The sequence below is a fragment of the Malaclemys terrapin genome, chromosome 9, assembly GCF_027887155.1.
Source record: "Malaclemys terrapin pileata isolate rMalTer1 chromosome 9, rMalTer1.hap1, whole genome shotgun sequence".
NCBI classification, from domain to species: Eukaryota; Metazoa; Chordata; order Testudines; family Emydidae; genus Malaclemys; species Malaclemys terrapin.
Genome location: NC_071513.1, coordinates 102,506,751 through 102,528,178, shown reverse-complemented (window position 1 = coordinate 102,528,178; position 21,428 = coordinate 102,506,751). Strand labels below are relative to the sequence as shown.

The window sequence follows — 21,428 nt, the reverse complement described above, 5'->3', positions numbered from 1 at the left end:
GGGTGCGCTGGGCCGCGGGGCCGGGAGCCGGGGGAGTGCGCGGGGCCGGGGGGGTTCGCTGGGCCGCGGGGTCGGGCCGGGAGCCGGGCCGCCGGGGGGGTGCGCTGGGCCGCGGGGCCGGGAGCCGGGGGGTCGGGCCGGGAGCTGGGCCGCCGGGGGGGTGCGCGGGGCCGGGGGGGTGCGCTGGGCCGCGGGGCCGGGAGCCGGGGGGTCGGGCCGGGAGCCGGGCCGCCGGGGGGGTGCGCTGGGCCGCCGGGGCCGGGATCCGGGGGGTGCGCTGGGCCGCCGGGGCCGGGATCCGGGGGGGTGCGCTGGGCCGCCGGGGGGCCAGGGCCGGCACTCCAGGGCCCGAGCCGACCCAGGCTGGAGCCGCCGGGGGGGCCAGCCTGGGCCGCACCTCCTCCCCCCACACTCCCCCTTACCTGCCCAGGCTTCCCGCGAATTAAGTGTTCGCGGGAAGCAGGGGAGGGGGCGGAGACTTTGGGGAGGGGGTGGAGTTGGGGCGGGGGAGGGGGCGGGGCTGGGGGCGGGGCCAGGGCCCCGTGGAGTGTCCTCCTTTTGGAGGCACAAAATATGGTAACCCTAACAAAGGGTTCCCGCCTTATGCAAAAGATATATAAAGGGGTGGAAGAGAACAAAGTGAGAGAGGAGCCATCATGAAGAATCCCCTAGCTATCACCTGAGCTGCAACAAGAGTTGTACCGGGGAAAGAATTGTGCCCAGGCCTGGAAGGTGTCCAGTCTGAGAAAAACTTACTGAAGCATCTCTGAGGGTGAGATTATCTGTATTCAGTTTGATTAGACATAGATTTGCGCATTTTATTTTATTTTGCTTGGTGACTTACTTTGTTCTGCCTGTTACCACTTAAATCCTATTTTCTGTGTTTAATAAAATCACTTTTTATTTAGTAATTTACTCAGAGTATGTATTAATACCTGGAGGAGCAAACAACTGTGCATATCTCTCTATCAGTGTTATAGAGGGTGAACAATTTATGAGTTTGCCCTACATAAGCTTTATACAGGGTAAAATGGATTTATTTGGGTTTAGACCCCATTGGGAGTTGGGCATCTGAGTGCTAAAGACAAGCACACTTCTGTGAGCTGTTTTCAGGTAAACTTGCAGCTTTGGGGCAAGTGATTCAGACCCTCGGTCTGTGTTGAAGCAGACGGGAGTGTCTGGCTCAGCAAGACAGGGTGCTGGAGTCCCGAGCTGGCAGGGAAAACAGGAATAGAAGTAGTCTTGGTACGTCAGGTGGCAGCTCCCAAGGGGGTTTCTGTGATCCAACCCATCACAATAACATTGTCCACTCACTCATCGGCCACCTGGAACCTAAAAGAAACACAACCACTGTGGAGATTATTTTATTAAAATCTCAAATGACAATATACTGTCATTCTGATCCTTAAAAACAAACAAACTCTGAGACCCAATTATACTATCCACTTATCTATTTAGCTAAAATATTTTGAAAAGTCCAGAAAATAACGTGTCTGGTTTTGTTGGATTTCCCCCCATTCCAACATCTGATGCAGAATATGAAACGTTTATAAGTAAACATATTTTTTTATCCTTTAAGATTTGTTTCAAGATATTTCACTGCTGTCTTTTGCCATGGGTTTGATCTGTAGAGAGTTCAGAGCAATGCGAGTCTTTCCAATGACTCTGAAAGGCTTTGGACCAGGTGTCATGTGACCAGAGAAAATTCCTTTCCAGCCGTGTCACTGGGTTGCTCCAGAGATTCTCCAAGTGATCCAAACAGAATTTCAAACACAGCAGCTCTTTAAAAAAACAAGAGATCTTAAAGGGCAAGACTGAGCATAGTGTAGGATGTCATTTCCAGGCACGGATCGGCAGAGATAGATGCAAGCACCAAATACTATATCCGGCATGGGAGAGAGTGCAGATAGCTAAATGCTCGTATCAATTCCGGGCCATGTTAGTAAACCTCCAGAGACCAGTTAAGGAACTATTTCTCTGCCGTGTGAATGTTAGGCCTGACATTTGAAGCAAGCACCTACTTACTGTGTTACAAAGTTCCTAGACCCCTGAGATGGGAAACAGACTTCAGAACAACATGGTCATTGAAGAGGCAATGGGTAGCTGCAGGTCTTGCACTGCAGATTCCCAGGGGCACTTAGGGTATGTCCACACCGCCCACCTTACAGCCCGGCTGCAGCTGTGCTGTGACGTGGGCAGTGTAGTCACGCTTTATCGCCGGGGGAGAGCTCTCCCAGTGACAAAAAATAACCACCCTGAACGAGCGGTGGAAGCTTTATTGCCGGGAGGACTGTCTGTGCTGGCGCTTTTCAGCGCTAAAACTTGTGTCGCTTGGGGGGTGTTTTTTCACACCCCTGAATGACTAAAATTTTAGCACGGAAAGTGTCAGTGTAGACACAAGCAGTGCAGCCACTGCATTGACATTAGCAATGGGGAGGCTGGACTAGACAGGTTAGTTTGTGGTAGAGTTTTTACACAAGAGATGGGTCAACTTCAGATCGGAACTTCCCCCAAAGTTTGGCATGGTTCAGGTCTGGAGTCCTGGTTTTGATTCATTTCTAATGCACACACCGTAAAGAGTTTGTAACACAGCCATATTCATACACAGTAGGAGCTGAAAGGCCCAGGGAAAACTTTGCAAAGGGAGGGAAATTTGCCCCTGGGCAGAGGGCCAGCACAAGACCTATGCATCACTTAACCTTTGCATCTTTTTAACCTCTAAAAGAAATGGGGCTATATGCAGAATTTAAAGGACAGTGACATTAACAAACAAAGAACGCCCCACCATGGAGAGCTTCAAAAGCCAACACTCCCACGGGCAAGGGAATAACCAAGTTTGTTTCGGTTCCCGATGAAAGACATAAAACCCATGTAGGTGTCGATCAGGAGGGGTTGATTCAGAACCACAACGCTGCTGGTTTTGCCTGGCGCCGGGTTCTTGCTCTGGGCAGTCTGAACGGCCCGGACCAACTGAGCAGTGAACTCGGACATCTGTGGAAGGAAGGAAGAGATGACAAGAGTGAGAATTATGTGAAGTTCTAAGGAATGAGCTGCATGTTGTGTTTGGCTTCCTTTCTCTAAGCTTCAGTTGCTGAAAGGAAAGCAACCTGTCTCGTCCATGCAGTGAGCGCTCAACTGTCTGCAGTAAATAACCTCAGTTTGCTATGGATGCATATATACAAGCACCCCTCTCCCTCCTCTGCCCCCAAATAACATTCCTCTGGCCACCCCAGTGGAAAAATGGCAGAGGCCCAAGGGTTAAAGATTTTAATACCAACATCTGGGTCTCTGGACTGCCCAGACCTGCAGAAGAGCTCTGTGGAAGCTCGGAAGCTTGTCTCTGTCACCAATAGAAGTTGGTCCCATAACAAATAATGCCTCCCTCACCCACCTTGTCTCTCTAAGCTCTAGGGATCCACTTCTTATGCATGCAAGGCAGGGACTTTTTGTAGAGGATCAAGGACCAGAGAGATCAGGAAGTGACCTCCAGCCCTTAAAGCCATCCAGAGAATGTGAAGAAGCCAAGCAAGGTGCATAAAAAACAAGACAGACAGACAGACTGTGTGGCAAGCTGACACGGGAAGCCAAAATAGGTGAGAAAGCGGTGACAGTGGAGACGAGGAAGAGGGAGAAAGTTTGTCCAATGCAAATGGAACTGAACACCAGGAGTATAGGCTCATTAATCACACTCAGAGCTGCCAGGAAGGAGCTTATGAAGAAAGTAGATTTGTGTAAAAGTGAGCTGAGAATCCTCCAAGCGAAACATCTGTGGTATAACAGAAAGAGAGAGAAGGCTCCTTGCCTCGTAGCCAGAGCAACAGGAACGCCAGTGAGCCAAGTGAGGCACAGCGTTGTCTCGATTTGGAGAGACTATGATTTAGGAATGAAGAGGGCAAATAGTAAAGTGGGGGGAAGCTACAAATGTTAAAAAAGAAGGGGGAAAAGATTTCAAAGTGGACCCAGGACTAGAACCCCGGGTTGGGAGCTTGTCTCTCTAGAATGGGCAGAACCAAACCCCAGGATCCAAACATCCCCAGACTTGGGGCTTGGGCTCCGGATCCCAAAGTTGGAAAAGCGTTTGGATTCAGTGCTCAGATTAGACCCACAGCAATAGGTTCAAGCAATGAGCTCGGATCCAGACCCAGGTTCTGATCCGGGCCTCTGTTTCAGGCCCATTTCTCTTTTAAGCAAACGCAGGGCTGGTGAGGCATTCCGGCCCACGGCGCTGGAGACCGATGTGCTGTTTCTCCACAGGACTGGTACAGCCTGGGATGTGTCAGAACAACGCACCACCACCCCTGTGCTTCATCGCTGACCTGGAGGGGAGGGGAGGCCAGGCCCCAAGGCCATTGTTTGCTCTGTTCAGACTCCCAGTTAGCGACAATTGGAGCGGTGGATTTTCTTTAATGGACACCTCTCCGGGAGCAACTGGACTCGGACGGCCCCCTCATTGAACCCTTCTCACACAGACAGCAACTGCCAGCCGCTGCAGAGGTCAGCCTGACCCCAAGCCCTAGATCTGAACCCCTCCCTCCCCCCAGCATTTGTGTATATGGGGGCACGTCAGCAACTGAACCTGGATCCAAAATTGACAGCTGTGCCCTATCCCCTCGTCAGCTGAACCAATACCTAGCATCCAAACAAGTCCACCCCCGCCCAGTGCTGGAGTCCTAACCCAGGATGTGTGGGAATGCCCTTCCGGTACTGTCACTCCTGAATGAAGGTAACGCAAACCGGGACCGCTTCTCCTGCCTGCAGGGAGCCCCATGCACCCAGTGACAGGAGCTGCCACACTTGCCCTGAGCGCCTTTGCACCGCTCGCCGGGGACTACACCGCACTCCAACACTCCACGGGCTCCCCTCAGCACTGAGTGATCCATCAGCAGCACCAATCTCCAGATGAGTCCCTGGAACCCCCTGGCAGTGGGCAGAGATCCCTCCCCACTATCAGCATGGAGCAGCGAGCAAGCGGCACCGATCCCGGCATGCTGCTAAATACAGCTCCACCCGGCACCAGTTCTCTCAGTGTATTGCGGGGACAAATTACGAAATTTGGGCCCCAAACAAACATGCCTTTCACCTTCCAGGCATTCCACAACTATGCATTTCACCTGTTATCCGGAGAACCCATGCTCCATACCTGGCAGATGGCACTGAACCTTTCGCTGCTGTTCTTCACTGGATGTTCTGTGAAAGTTGCATAAGGGATATCCGTGGCCCATGGATTCCAACGGGACAGGGCAGATGGCTCTTTCAGATTATCCCAGTAGATTCTCAGGCCTTCTCCCTCCCTCCTGGAGAACGAGCAATTCAGACAGAGAAAGGTGCATTACATCAGGCAACTCGTAACAGAAAGGTTATCAATCATTCTGAACAGGTAGCTTTTTTGGAAAAGGGGTAATTTGATCACAGTCTACAGGTATCTACATGGGGAATAAATATTTTATAATGGGCTCTTCTCTCTAGCAGAGAAAGGTCTAACACGACCTTATGGCTGAAAGTTGAAGCTAGACAAATTCAGACTGAAAATAAGGAATACCTTTTTGACAGCAAGAGCAATTAACCAGTGGAACAATTTACCAAAGGTTATTCATAGAGTCTAGGGCTGGAAGGGACCTCGAGACGATTCTCCATCATTGACAATTTTAAAATTAAAACAGGATGTTTTCCTAAAAGCTCTGCTCTAGGAATTATTATGGGGAAGTTCTCCGGACTGTGTTCTACAGGAGGTCAGACTAGATGATCACAATGGTCCCTTCTGGCCTGGGAATCTCTGAATCTGTGAATCATATTCTCGGGCAGCAGACTGTGAGTGCAATTTGAGTAGAAAAGTGCATGATATGAACAACCTGATTCTCCAAGGAGTTTTAAACATCACCAAGTACTGATGCCTTTGGTTTTCCTTTATTTTCAAACTTGATAGAGTTACAGAGCCCTAAATGCAAAGTTAGGTGCTAAATTTTTGTAGGGACCAGGACTGGGAGTCAGAGAACCCTGGGTTCTAATCCCTGCTGAGAGGCAATCATGACCATATCTGGGATGGACAGTCCCATCTTTCAAACAAGAAACTTAGTGCTTTCTGCTGCATTCCTCCAAAAAGCTCTCCAACTTCACTACTTTTCAGTGCAGTTAAAAGTTGTCTCCCCCTTTTCTTCTCACATATTGTCTCTGTTCATGGCGTGAGGGCACCCCAGTGCTATAAACCACTGGATAGGGTTGGTGATTAGCTTTCAGAACATGAGTGTTGGTAGTTATAGACCTCATTCTGGGCAAATTGGTCACTTGATCAGTAGAGTTAAAAAAGAACTGCCCTTAAAAACGATGGGCCCAAAACAGAAGCAGTCACACAAACTCCCTCTAATTCCAGGATATGAAATACCTTGTTTTGCAAAACCAGAACATCCTAAAACCAAATCCTACATCAGAGCTGAAGTCACTGGAGTTCCACCAGCATAAAACCAGAGAGTCCAGTGGAGCATCAGGCCTATTGTTAATTATAGCTCTATTTGTAAATGTCAAAGCACTTGCCCGAGGTCAAAGTGTGTACTTAAAGTTAATAATGTGCTTAAATGCATTGCTGAATCAGGGCTTCTAGGGAAACCGTGTTATGTACAGTTTAGCCTGCAATGTGCCCTCATGGCCAGCAGTGCCTCTGCCGTGCCCTGCTAACGATTTCTTCCTCAACAGGCTTCCGTGACAAACTCCACACCGGCTTTTCTTGCCCATTCCCCAGCCCTTCCCCGGGGTCCGAGTTTATTCACATAAATAAAGCTCCAAGATTAACTCTTAAGTCCCTAGACACCGTCCACTGGTTTTACTCTCATGTTGGGTCAGTCCCAGGCCTGTAATCTCACTAGGGAAAATAATCATCCCAGGTCCTTCGGCTGGAGTCTGCTCACTCCCAACACTCTCTGATTAACCCTACTCCCAGGCCTTCCCGCCTGGGCCTTGCCTTCTAGAGCCTCATGTTTCCAGCCCCCAGGTAACAGGGTCTTTCTTACTTCCTGCAGTTTCCTGAGCTTCCCCCTTCACTGCAGCCACCTGCTGCCCTTCAAAGAGAATTACCAGATCCAGCCCATGTGTGCCTCGGTGGTAATCAGAGTTGGCTAGCCCCAAGCCCTGCAGCCCTTAAGGGGCGAGCCGGCCTGCTATGTGCATATATAAAAGGAAACATATGGTGGTGAGTAGTGGGTTTGCAGGCCCAAGTTTTGGTCTGGCCCCCTTACAAGTATGCCAGTGGAAGCTGAGGGCAGTCGTGACCTCACACAATCAGGTCCTTGGTGTGTAGGTACCACGGCACAGGCACAATAATGTGCCCAGGTAATCTCGTGTTCCCAGGACAAGATTACAATCCCCTGGCTGGAGAGTGACTGTGAGCAGACTCCAAGGTGGGAAATACAATGAGAAGTTCACCAGGCCCGACCGTTCTGAAATGTGAGTTTATGGTTTCATTCGTGGTTCTTAATTCAAACGGCGGCCAGCAATTCAGCCAACCCTTTTTAACCAGATCCCTTCTAAGTGTTCGCTAGCTATACAATATGTAGGTAATGGAACCGGAAGGCGTATTGTTCTAAACCTCTGAAACCAGCCCAGAACAGGAGAAGGTCTTTCTATTCATCTATAAATTAAAACCTGGGCTTTCAGGAAAGAAAAGCTAGTGCCTACCTACTCTGCCACGGAGAGTTTCCTGTCTTTAGGAACCCTAGCCCTCCATTGAGGAGTACAGCCCCTTTGGGGATGTTATTGTGGTTTCTGCACTTACTACTATGTAAAAAAAAAAAAAAGGAAAAAAAAGACTGATCCAGGGTTTTATTTGTAGAGTGCACACTGCAAAATATCGTAAGGATCTTGGCACAAATAGCAGAGGTACTTTCAGACTTTGGACAATTATATTGGAAATTTGAAACTCAATAATTTTTGCATCTAATCCTTTTTTGTTTCTGAAGATTAGAGAGCTTTCTCTAAAAAAAAAATTTTTTTTTAAAGGAAAAGATTTCAGTATGTACCTTCAACACTGACATTTTTCTCTCTATATACAGCACTTTTCCCCACTCCCCAGCCTGGCAACAAAACCCAAGCTCAGTGAACATTTTATGTGTGCAGTTAATGGAGCATTAAGGTTCAGTCCATTCAGAGATCTTGCACAATGGAATATTAGCTGCTTCACATGTCAATTTGTATGCAGATTTCATTCTGTCCAAAAGGGATGAACATTTGCCAATTCCTCTTGCCAGGTCAGCTCCCGAGTTAGGTTCATAAGCAGGGTCCCAAGTACCCTCACCTACAGCACACTGTCAGTTTCATAATTATGGTAACGTACAGAGCATGGAGCTGAGCTAAACCTCTGTTTCTTCTAAATGTTGAGGTCTGCATGCATGTCTCAGCCCTGATGGGGAGCAGTGGCAATCTTTTCTGCTGCAGGGAGAGATGTACATGGGATAAGCAGCCACATCAGAAATGAAAGCATGAGGAAAAGTGAAACAGTTAGGTTGAGACTTTTAAAGTTAATTTTAATGGGAATTGGGCATCCAAATCCTGTAGGCAGCTTTGAAAACATGAGCCTTAAAGTCCACACGCTAGCGGTGGAGGAATAAACTGCTCCTGATGGCAGAGTCCTGGCTAACAAATTGTCACCACAATGGTAGGCATGGCACAGAATTTACCACTTTCTGGCTCCAAATGTCTCCACCACTCTTGAATTAAAGGAGAATCTCCATGGGCAAGACACAACCCCCACCAAAAGCCTGATTGAGATTGAGATGAGCATTGATTGCCATCTTTATTATGAGCTGTGGATTGGGGTGTGACATTACAGTCAGCCTTAACGTGCCCCACCTGAATTATAAGCTCTAAAAGCTATGAGTGAGCTGAAATCCCTGGTAGAGACTCAGCTGCCTCTAGATGGGACGATACAAAAAATATGTTGATCTTTAAGAGAGGAGGAACGGAGGCCCATTTTCCCCACCCCGATAAGTGGGTAGAGCTTGGTTTTAAACGGCAAATTCTGTCCACGGTTTCACGTTATTGTTCGCGGCACTGCAAATGTATGTGATGATTTACAGAGAAACGGTGCTTTAAAACAACTGAAAACGGGGCCATATGCATACGGTACTCGGACACTGTGCTGATGTCTGTGGAAGAAGGACCTGGAGAGACCCCTACATGCTATGAATTCTATTGCTGATGATGCTCTCATCTGCTCCTAGAGATCGTCTGGTCTGCAAGCACCTCTTCCCCCTCACTAAGGGCTTGGCTACGCTTGCGAGTTACAGCGCAATAAAGCAGCCCCAGGCACACTAGCTCACTCCCTGTCCACACTGGCAAGGCATGTAGAGCGCTCTGACTCCACACTGCTAGTACTCCACCTCGGCGAGAGGAATAACGTTTGCTGCCGCCCCCGCTGGAGCACCCCGGCGCCAGTGTGAACATGGTGTTGCGTTACTGTGCTCTGATCGGCCTCAGAGGTCTGCTGCTGTCTTAACTTACAAGACAGCATGCTGACATGCCCTCAGGGCCCCAAAAACCCACTCTCTCTCCCCCCACATACACACAACATGTCACACTCCACCTCACCCCTCCCATTTGAAAAGCACGTTGCAATCACTTGCATGCTGGGATAGCTGCCCATAATGCACCGCTCCCAATGCCGCTGCAAGTGCCACAAATGTGGCCACGCTAGTGCGCTTGCAGCTGTCAGTGTGGACAGACTGCAGCGCTTTCCCTACTGCGCTCTCCGAAGGCTGGTTTAACTCAAAGCGCTTTACAGCTGCAAGTTTAGCCAAGCCCTTAGCCATAGTTTTGGAGAGAGTGGACAAGTTGCCCCAGGGGAACTGGTGGAAGGCCTACTGCTAGAATTATCATGCTTGAGACTGGACAAAAGCAACAGCAGTATACCAAAGGGAACAAACTGCACTGATCAGAGGGTCAATCGCTTTGAATTCTGTTCTAAAGCCATGCTGTTTCTCTATCCCTGGGGTACAAGTAGTGACTAGCCCACCTTACTCCCCTCCTCAGAGCTCTCAGTCCCGCACCCCTCGATCTGCCATGCAAGAGCAAATCCACCTTTGATGGAAATTTTTAATAATTAGCTGAAGCAACCTAATTGACTAAGGGAGGGAAATGGCAGTTTCCATCATCTCAGCCAGCTGCACCTCTCCCCTACTCATCTCAAAGCTCAGCAAGGGAATTACAAACATAGCCCGGGGCAGCATGCACAGACTTACAAGGAAGCACAGACATTTGTTCTTGCTCAGAAGGTTGGGTGTGTGCATGTGGCCAAAAGGAGCAGAGCAGAAATTCACAGAGTCCATGCATTTAAAAGGGGGAGGAAGAAGAAAAACTTAAACCCTTCCCATTAAAACAAAGGTATTGGCAACGCAAAATGCTCCCCCACTTTGTTTATTTATCGGCACAAAGGCAGAAGCGAGTTGGCACCTAATATTATGGGTATTCAATGCTGGTTTTCTACTCACTGAATGACCTCAGAGAGAATATTTTCCATTACAAGAGCCCAGAAGACGCTGGCACAGAGTCAGACAGTAAGATTTTCAGAGTGTGTTTACATTCTATCTATGGCCCCAGGCTGTTCCAAACCCATAGGCAGGTGCTGCCTTTATCTGCTCTTCGCTCACCTGGCTCCTAACCAGACCATTCGGAGGCTTCGGGCTCAGACAGGTTAACTATTTGCTGACTCTGGCAGTCAGAGGGGCAAGGAACCTCCGGGACATTTATAACCCCAGGGGGAGAGATGGCAACACCAGGCTGTCATGTCTCCCCCGGCATAGACCATGAATACATTGACTAGCAGAGAGCTCTTTAAATTAGCAGACAAAGAGCCGGTGGCTGGGAGCTGAAGCGAGACAAATTCAAACTGGAGATAAGGTGCACTTTTTCAACTGTGGGTAATTAACCATTGGCACAGCTCACCAAGGGATGTGGCGGATTCTTTACCACTTGGAGTCCTAGGATCGAGACTGCATGTCTATCGAAAAGCACACATTATTGGGCTGTTGGCAGGAATCACTGGGTGACATTCTCCGGGCTGTCCCCTGGAAGCTCTGACAAACTCCACTCAAAGCTAACCCTGGGGGCAATCACCAGGTCAGATTATGAGATCAGTGGCCAAAGGGATGCACTAGGGAAAACAGCGGAGAGCCCCAGAATTGTGTATTATAAGCAGAGGTGGGTACATTTAACAGGTTCCTTACCCCACATCCATTTAGTATTCCCCCTATGCCTCATCGTGACCCTCTTAGGGACTGCAGTGGAGTCCATCGGCTGACTCCATGGCCCAGCTTTGAGAAAATAGTCTCTTTAAGAGCTGGAATATCTGCGGTTCAAACCCTCTGTTCTTTGCTCAGCTTAATTGGGCCTATAATGCGCTGGCTCCTCTCTCTTGGGTAATATGCCTCCAAGAGATGCTGTGAGAGGTTACGCCCTTTATACCACACAACCTGGAAGAATGATAATTACACACTTAGCAGCGCTATTTACAAGGCTATTACCACAGCCTAGGAAGCGTGAATTAACGATGGGGTATAAAGAAGGGTCTTTACCAACAACCCAGTGAGGGGTTCGTCATGCTTTCAGAAGGCTTGGTTGCAGAGGAAGGTAAAGATAGATTTAAGGGGACTCACAAGCAACTGCGCTTGGAAATGGTGGCCCTGCCTATCATCCTGGAGGTCACTCACCAATTCTGGACTCCACCTCCGTCTCCGTCTCCTTCTTCCTAATTCCCTCTTTACTCTGCCCCCTCTGCCCAGCCTGACAGAGCGCATTGAATCCTGAGTGAAACACATCCTCGCCTGTGACTTTGTCCCGGCCTACACACCACCCAGTCTCATTTCTTAGCACGGAATCCCATCTCCTCTCCCCCTTCATCTCCTTCTCCCTATCTTGTCCTTATGGCCTTCTCCCTGCCGCCCCCTATGCCTGGAATTCCCTCCGCCCTGCGTGCCAGTCCTCTCTTCCTTCACATCCCTCCTCCATACTCACTCCTGCTGTTAAGACTACAAATACCGCCCAGGTCAGTTAAAATACAGTCACCTGCTCGTTGTATTGAATGAGAAGGAACTAAGACAGAACCTTCTCCTGGGTCTCTCAGTGCATTTAGCTCTGTCTCCCTGGCATTTAGCATTGTAAGCTCCTTGGGATGAATCTCATATTATACCAAGCGCAGTATCAGTGCACATGTAATGAAAGAGCAGGCACAAGTTCCTCTAGATGTCTATAGTAGGCCTCCCAGCATGCTTGGGAATATCACGTCAGTCACAGACTTCCCCACGGCTGCCCGGGAGTCTAAAGTCTGTTATATTCATAGCCAGGCCAATCCTTAAGGGAGTTTTCACCCTTTAGTATGCAGTTAGTTCTCTACACACCAAAACTCTGTCTACACAGAAACTGCTGACGGAGAGCTCTGTGTAAACTCAAAAGCTTGTCTCTCTCAGCAACAGAAGTTGGTCCAATAAAAGATATTTCAGAAACAAGGCGGATGAGGTGATAGAGTGACCACCCAGCCTTTTGCACTAACAGTTTTAAATAACCCGGTTTAAAATCACACCTTAAACCGAACCAGCGCAATTCTGCAGTTAGATAAGCCCTTGCTCTCAACACCATAGATTCCAGCCTCTCGTATGTCAAGATTTCCTCACCCCACTTAAGTCAAAGGGCCCGATCCGAACTTTTTGCCTCGCCACCCTTTCCATAGGGAAGCAAAAATGAATGTTTCATTTGTATTTTAATCTCACGATTAAAAAAAAAACAAGTAAAGTAAAGCTGCTTTGTTGTTTGGACCAAAGACAACGGAGGACTTTAACCTCCTTCCTAGAGCAATCTGGCCACAGCTCCTTTCCATAGTTTTACATTGTGCTTTCATCTTGTCTCATCAGCTATAAAAATTCACAAGGATCTTGGTTCAATACATCTCTGGTTAGTCTGGTGACGCATTTCCCCTGTACGCTGTAATAGCACCGCATTACGAAAAGAATAGACATCAAAACAGACCCCAGTCATAGAGCAGAGCATGGTATCCTGCCCCAGGCAATTTAGGAAGGAAAATTCCATCCCATAATGCACCATGGGACAGATTTTCAAAGGCATTTAGGCTCCTAAAGATACAGATAGGTGCCTAGTGGGATGTTCAAAAGGTTTTAAGCAAGTTAGGTGCCTTAATCTCATTGAAATCAATGAGAATCAGTTGTTGTTGCAGGATAGGGGGTTATTTAGTTTCTAGCTGGATTCCTTGCTGAGGTTCTCAAGGGAGCATAGTCCAGCTCCTGTGGTAGATGTAACCACAGTACAACTACAGCAAGAAACTCCTTCAAGTGAGTGGAGAATGGATGCAGAAGACAATTTTCACAATGAAGTCTCTCTCCCCCTCCCGTGCACTTTCTGTGACAGATATAACAATATCCTGCAATATCCCGGACAAACTTTATTGAATTAAGTTTAAGACCTTTAGAGTTCATTTTATGGAAAATGCAACTGTTTATATTTTATTGTGAGATTGTATGCAGTTTAGGAGGAGGGGGATGCTAATGCAATTCCCCTGGTTATCAGCCCTTTCAAGCCACGCCCTGGAGACGTTCGCATATACTAGTTCAAACTGGCTTCTCCAGGGACCCACAGACAAAGAAAGGATTTTTGGATCAATAGCCTGGTTTTACACAGCCTCAGGCCCTTCTTCCTGACCCAGCAAATGCACAGGACCCCTGCTTCATAGAGGGCCCCAATCCTTAGGGAAGGATTGGAAGGATGGGGCCTACTGAGGCCCCATAAGATTGTGTGCTTGTTCTGAGCCAAGGCTGTTATGCACTTGTGACCACAAAAGAAACCTCTTTAGCGGTTTGAAGGACACACCCGCCAGAACCTCTGTTGGAGATAGTTTGGGGTGGGGAGGAGGGGGGATGTCCGGTAATCTTATAGCAGGCATGTAGGTCCTTTTATTCTTTTAATGTTTCCTCTGTAGTGCTTTTACCTTAGGAATAAAATAGACTTGCCCAGGAAGCGTCGTGTGGTAACGTATAACTGTTGGCCATCACTCCGTTACTCTCTGAACTGAAGAGAAAGCAAGGAGGCCTATTTAGGCAGACTGTCTTTGGCTGGCAATGACACAGTGAAGGCAGGGAACTGCAACCTGGAACCACCCCGGTCAGAAGGAAGAGAGACACGAGTCTCCACACAAGAAAAGCAACCAATGGGGAGCCAGGAGACTGAGAGTGGGTGCCCTCGCTGAACCACAGAGGGGAAAAACAGGTGCCATTGCCCTGAACTGTGATACTTACAACCCAGCATCATTAACTGACTCGCAGGGTTGCCGATTTAAAAACTGGACATGGAACCTCCCCTGCCCTGCCCCTTCCTCCTGAGGCTTCACCCTGTCCATTCCTCTTCCCCCCTCCTCCCTGACATTCACTGCTTTTCCCATCCCACCCCTCACCCCCCAGGTCAGGAGGAACTCACCTGCTTTGCCAAGGCTGGGAGCTACAGCTGCCCTACGCAGGTAGAAAATGGCCCCAGCTGAGTAGGGGCTGGCATGGGTGATGACCCAGCGCCTCCCCACCTCCCTCGCCTCTAGTAACCGGACTTTGGGTGTGCAGTCAGTAGAGCTGACCGGACACAGTCAGGTCACCTTTTCGACCAGAAACCAGGTACCTGGACATCCTATAAGTGAGTGATTTAAAAAACAGCCCAAAGTCTAGCTGCAGCACCAGCACGCCCCCTCTTGGAAGGGGTTGCAGATATGAAGAGCTCCTACCAGGAATGAAACCAGAAGGAAATACTGGAGTCATCAGGTACTGTACATGATGTCTGAAATTTGCCCACTCCTGGCAGGACAGGAACGCCCTGGAGAATGCTGCTGCTGTGCAATCCAAGGACATCTTTTTAGACAATGCCTCGCTGCTGCCTTGCTGCGATAATCCTGCAAGGATTTGCAGCTCTGTCTTTTATAGTACGTTAATTACGCTCACTGTTCCAGGAGCGACGTCACTTACGGAAGGTATTTTCATCCCGATAATTGTACATTTCCTGGAGGTCTCAGTAGGGTACTTCACATCCTCTGTTTTATTAAATGCTTTAGCAAAATATCCCAACTTCCAAACGTTGAGTGTTTTTTTTGCATCTTAAAGTTTAGCAAAAGAACTTCGAACTTTTGGTTGGACCCACTGTATTATGATGATCATTCATCATTTGTATTACTGGACCACTCGGAGTCCGAGTCCTGGATCAGTAGCTCACTGTACTAGACGCGGTGCAGACACAGAACAAAAAGACGGTTCATGCCACAAAGAGCTTATAATCTAAATAGAAGACAAGAGACAACAAATGGAGAGTGACAGTTGGAGGAGCACAAGGAAACCATGACAGTATTGGTCAGCACGGTAGGCTGTAGTCTCAGCACACCGGCATTGTCAACATTGTCAAGTTTTTTTATAGACGCCACAGCCAAGGAGTTGTAAGGAGGGATGTGAAGGACAATGAGGTAGTTTTCTTGAGGGCTACAGGGAGTTTCTCTGAGTGAGACAAGTAGCATGGGAGAAAGCCTGGAGGTGCCTGTCTGGAACGGTAACAAGAGGGCAATGAAGGCTGGGACCATGGACTGACTGGAGGCAGGAAGGGGGGAGCCAGTGAAGGGATTTGTAAGGACCAGATGCCGAGTTTGGGTCTGAGGCCCCTTGGATCTGGGTAGTGACTAATTATTGTTCCTAGCTCTGGGGTCTCATGCACACCCATAGGTGCAGACCCTGGGTCTGACATTCATCTTGGGCAGCAGTACCCTGCAGTCCAGCCACCTAGAACCCAGAACCAATGTCACAGCCCTCCTGAGTCCCCAGGCCCCTCAGCATCCACCTGGCTGTGGGGTGGTCTGATTTTCTAGTTACATCCTTCAAGGACCGTGTGGCTGTAAAGCAAGGAAACAACCTCACCAAAGGAATTTCTTAATCACAAACACTTTTAAAAAGCACAAGGCAGTTACAGACCTATGAAAAATGACACGCTCCTGAACTCAAACCCTCTCACCATCCTCAGCACCCCTGTGAATTCTGGGGTTAGTCCATCTCCTTTAGGCCAGGTAACCCTTCTGGCCCTCTTGGCCTGGCCATCTTGCTTCTGGTGGTGGAATGGCCTCCTTTGATTCGGGCTACACTTAAAGGTTTTACTAGGATAGCTACATCAGTTAGAATATGAAAAAACAAAACAAAAATCACACCCCTGTGCCAGTGAAAGCCCTCGTGAAGACACAGTTATAGCGGCAAAACAGTCATTTCGCCGGTACAGCTTATTTCATTCAGGGAACTATTACAAGGTAGGCTGGCAAAGGCACTCTTTAGTCAGTATACGCCGTGTCTTCACTAGGAAGCTTTGCCGATATAGCTCTACTGGCAAACCTTTTCTAGTGTAGACAAGGCCTAGGAAATCATTCCTCTTAAAAACAGCCTGTGTCCCTGTGCTTCTACTGAGGAATTTCCAGGCTCCAACCCCCTGTCAATGTCTAGGTAGAAAATCATTCCAAGTCAATGGCCCTGCTGGTCTCAAACCCATTGCTTCACAAAGGTAGAGCCATTCCATGTAGCTAGTCTTGGATTGCTCTATCACCTTTTCCCAGACATAGTCTGTTCACTAGGTGTCCAGTGCCGGCTACAATATGAATGTTAGAGACACACTCAAGGTGACATTCAAAATGGAGGCTGAAATACAAGATGGCATTCACCAAACCAAAATGGAATTCTTACGTCAATGTGGACATCTCCCCCAAACCATCACACTGGATGCTGGACCACCTGCCTTCACCACTCACCCAGAAAGGCACTGCTGGGTCATCACACCTGGTTAAATTCACCTCTGCGTGGAGACAAAGTGTTGGTCACAGATTGGAGATGGGCTGCGGTCAAAGCGGGAGCTCCCTTTTGTTTTGTGAACCCCTTTTTGAACCAGTCTACTCTTGGCAAGGCCAGTCTATTCTAAACACCTCAGAGAAGGCAGCGAATGAGAGAACCATCGTCCCTGCTGGAACCATGGGTTTTCTCCTGGCTGGGCCATCGTCTCTGAAAGACTCTACACAGAAGCTGACAAGGACGTTGGAGCCTGGAATTCCCCCAGCTGAAGCACAGGAGCAAAAAACGGGAGCACCACCACAGGCCGGAAAATGAGGCTAAGGAAAGAAAAGGCAGGAAGGGCTGCATGCTCTGAGGATGCCGGGCAGACCTCAGACACATAGGAGGGGAGAGCTCAGACTCAGAGGGAGCGCATTCAGGATTTTGTTGTTGGTGAAAGATCTGTAACCTTCTAGTGCCGTAAGAGTCAAAGTGTATGTGGTTCAGAAATTCCTTTGCTAAGCTGGTAGCTCTTTGCTTTCCTGAGGCATTGTCCCTGAAGGGTTTGTCTAGAAACCAGAGCTCCCACAGCCAGGTGGACACTGGGGGAACATATCTAAGCAACTAGGAACTCCGGAGGGCTGCGGCACAGGGTTATGAGTTGCAGCTGGACTGCAGGCTGCAGCTGCCCAAGAAGGGTGTCCGACATGGGGCATGCATCTGGAAATGCACATGAGAGACAGAGGGCTAGAAACAGCTCTCAGTCACTCTTCAGCTCCAGGGGCATTACGAGAATGTGGGGCCCAGGACTTGGGTCCATTTACAACAGACTGGTGTCTGCCGAGATGGAGAACAGGCCCAAGTTATAACAGCAATAAACGCTTAACTCCTCCAAACATGACACAAGTGGTCCATAGACCTTCAGCTGGTCCCCACTGCACAGGGGGGAGTTTTACCCGTAGACAGAATTAACACACATGCTGCGTATAACACGGTCCTGGACTACACTGGTACTGATGCCTGGCATATCTGACTGGGGTGGGCCAAAAGGTATTTCAGTATTTCAGAGAGGGAATGTTTACATGGCCTGTAGGTCTAAAAGGCACAGTGCAAATACCATGACTCAGATGCTGCCTGGAACATGTAATGAGGATATTTAACTAGATCATCATTTTATATGTTGCTTTATTTTCAATTGAAAAAAAAAATCCCACCAACCATCCTACCTATTTAGCCTTCAGATGCATTTTTGGTGTTACATGTCAGCTCTTTTCCCCCCACACTTAGAGATTTGCATAGTACGCATGTCAAGACCCAACATGCAAGGGAAGGAATATACAAAAGGCAGAGCTAAGTCTTGGAGACACCCTCTCCCTGCCTGCACTGCCAGGAGAGCAGAGATCTGCATGGGGGCTTCTGAGAACAGACCCTAGATCTGCATCTGGCATCATTGGTGGAAGGCCTTCAGCTCAAGGGTTCGTGCCTTCTCCTGGTCTGACACAGCTTACATTCAGGGCATAGGTGCTGTTCACCCTGTGCTTTTCCCCAAGGGGATGGCGTGTTGGGGACTGTGTTTGCTTTGTTTTGGGTGAGGTTTTTTAATTCAAATCCAAGCATTCACAAAGACAAGAGGGAATGTTAGTTACTCATCAGGGAACGGGTGCAAGGCAGAACATCAGTACCGTAGCAAAGGCCATATGGACACTTATTTCAACTTCAACCAGGCTGTCGTAAGGCAGGGCTCCCCCACCCAGCTCCCAAAGGACCCATTGCAACACCCACTGCTCTTTTAGACAATTTTATTATCCAAACTTAACAAACACATCACAGTTCCTCAGCCCACTCTGGGTTATGGTTCCTGGGGCATTTTCCCCGGTCCTCACAGGTGCCCACTGCCTCCCCTCCCAGGAGGTTCTGGCAGCCCTAGCTCTCCAGGTCTCCCTATTCAGAGAGAGCCCCACATCCACTCTCTCTGCCCCTTTCCTGACCGGCTTTCAGCCTCACTCACCCAGGTTTTCCCGCACCAGGGCTCTCTTCGCCTGTAGGCCCAGATGCTCTCTTTGAAAGCTCATTTGGGTCAGCTGATGCAGAGGAGGGGCACTGGCCCTGCTCCCCCTCAAGGGGCCAGTGGCACCTTGTGGGTCCAACCCCTGTACAGCCATGCCCACCCCTAGGCAAAGCCTTCACTGTCCATACCCTTCCCAGGGCATCGACCATAAACCTTCAGCTCCTTCTCCAGGGGTTCGAAGTCTCTGCCTGCAGCATCTCCCTCTCCCTCAAGCTTACTGGCCACAAGGATCAGGCCACCCTCTCCTCCTGAGTGGCCCAATGCTCTTTCGGGCCACTGCTCTTTTTCTCGCCACGTCAGCTGTAGCGGGTGTTCTGTGGCCGTCTATTGCTGTGGCAGGTCCCCAGTCCTCATGACAGAACCCATAAAACCGGAGTCCTCTGTCTCTCCTCCCACAAAGGACCCTGCTTTTACCCCAGGCTCTAATCGGAGTCCCGGTATGCTGATGAGGTCCTCTCTGTGTCCCCTTTGTACTGTGTTTGGCCTTTGCCATGAGCTTCTGCTCCCCGGTACCCTTTTCTGCCTTGGTACCTCCATCTGGGCAGGTATTTCCTTTGCTCTGCAGGACTCTCCCCTACTCACAGATGTCATTCTTCCCAAGTTCCCTCTTCAACAGGCAGAACTGCCTGATGCGTCCCATAAACTCTCAGGCCATCTCCTTCCCATCCGGTCCAAACCTCCCAGTAATCACACCACCACCTGGGCACCCAAATCTTCAGCATCCAGGTTTCCCACCATCTGAGCTCTTAGTGGGGCAATACCTTCCAATGTGCCCCATCTCCCCACAGCAAAAGCATACAACCCCTGGGAACCCCCCTGTCCTTGCCCCTTTTTGGGCCACAGTACCAGAGTCTCCTCCGTTTCTTCTGCATTCGCTGCACAGTCTTTAAAACACAATTCACATGGGGGCAAATGCTTTTTATATGCCCTGGTCACCCACACCTCATGGTCCTCAAGCCCCTTTCCTGCTTTATACCTGCACCCACCGGTCCGGGATCTCCAGGAGCTACCACTGCTGCTCCCCGAGCATGGTCAGTCACATCTATAGCTGCAGCTGCACCTCCTGCTGCTGCTGTCGTCTGGCTGCCTGCTGGCACTAGAGCAGGAACTCCTGCAGTTCCTGCCGTCGCCCCATGCACCATCTTGGGAGCATGGAGCTTCTTTCAGCAAAGCCAGCTTCCACCCGCTTCAGCTCCATCGACTCCTGGTCACCCGAACTGGGTGGAGTATCTGTCAAACGCAGGCTTCAATTTCCCCTTGATTCCAGGAGCCAATCACTGGCCCACATTCTCCACCAGGTGCAACAAGGCAGGACTTCTCCCCAACTCCCACAATCTCCAAGAGACAGTTTTATTGTCCAACTTAAAACCAAAGCTGTTTCTCTGCCCACCCTGGGCTACGGTTCCTGGGGAATTTTCCCCTTGTCCTTTCAGCTGCCTCCCTCCCAGGTGACTTTGGCAGCCCTAGCTCTCCAGGTCTCCCTATTCCCAGGGAGCCGGCTGTGAGAGCCCCACATCTGCTCTCTCTGCCCCTTTCCCGGCTGGCTCTCAGCCGGACCCACCCGGGCTCCCCCTCACCGTGTCTCTCTTCGTCTATAGGCCCTGGCGCCCTCTTTGAAAGCTCATGCAGGTCAGCTGATTCGGCAGAGGTGCCCTGGTCCTGCTCCTTCTCAAAAGGACCCTCCAACATGGGCTCGCTCAGGCTAAGTCAATTAGGAACAGGTTTAAGCTAAACCGAAATAGGGGCATCCCCACACAAGAGTACTTAGATACACCGGAGCAAATGTATGTATAGACAAGGGCAAAGCAATTAGTCTCCTTCCAGTGACCCATTCCCCATGTTTCATCCAATGTCCTCCTGTTGGTTGCATTTCCTGCTTCAATCCTGCCTTCCAACCCACTCAATACATATATTATGGCACTCTGGTAAATCACACATTGCACCAATGAATTTGGCCCAGGTATCCACCTAGGTGCATTTAGAAATGTAGAAAAATGGTTAAGCAAACCCTTTCTGCCTCGTTGGGCCGGGACAGTTGTATTGCTGCGCTTCCATTTGCCTTGAGAGCACCAGGATACACTGAAGGCCTGCATGTAACGTGCCGATCGGCACGGGGCTTCCATTCATATACACAGGATTCTTTATAAGTGGTTATTCCTCAGGCTTTGCCCTACAAATGTTGTCAGAAATGTCCTATGGGCAGCGCAATATCTTACACGTCTATAAAACCTTTCTCATATGCATACCTAGCTCACCTGTCAATGAAATGCTGTCACCTCTGGAGTGGAGTAAGTCAGCTTTTCAGCCAGCACAGAATACTAGAAAACAAGACGCAGCGTACGTTGTGTGTCCATTTGAAACAACAGTGGGGATTGAATCTACAGAATGCGATTATCGCTGATGGAATTTGGCCAGGGCGAACACCCTGAGTCACGTGATCGTCAACGTCAAGTGGTCAGGACATTGGTTTTGCCTCTCTTCTGAAAGGCAATGATCCCAGCAGCACAGCACCGCCTAACGCCCACCTCGGACCACACTCCAAACTT

General features: G+C 49.3%; 1 protein-coding gene across 1 annotated transcript in view; it reads right to left on the bottom strand.

Moving 5' to 3' along the window:
- Positions 1 to 767: 767 nt before the first annotated feature.
- The window catches only part of TPRG1 (tumor protein p63 regulated 1), a 71,947-nt gene continuing 51,286 nt past the window's right edge, over positions 768 to 21,428 (bottom strand). The window contains exons 5-6 of the mRNA XM_054040731.1: positions 5,141 to 5,294; positions 768 to 2,991 (exon numbers count right to left, since the gene is read on the bottom strand). Of these exons, the coding sequence (XP_053896706.1) occupies positions 2,797 to 2,991; positions 5,141 to 5,294 (349 nt within the window). The 3' untranslated portion in view covers positions 768 to 2,796. The remainder of the gene's footprint in view (positions 2,992 to 5,140; positions 5,295 to 21,428) is intronic.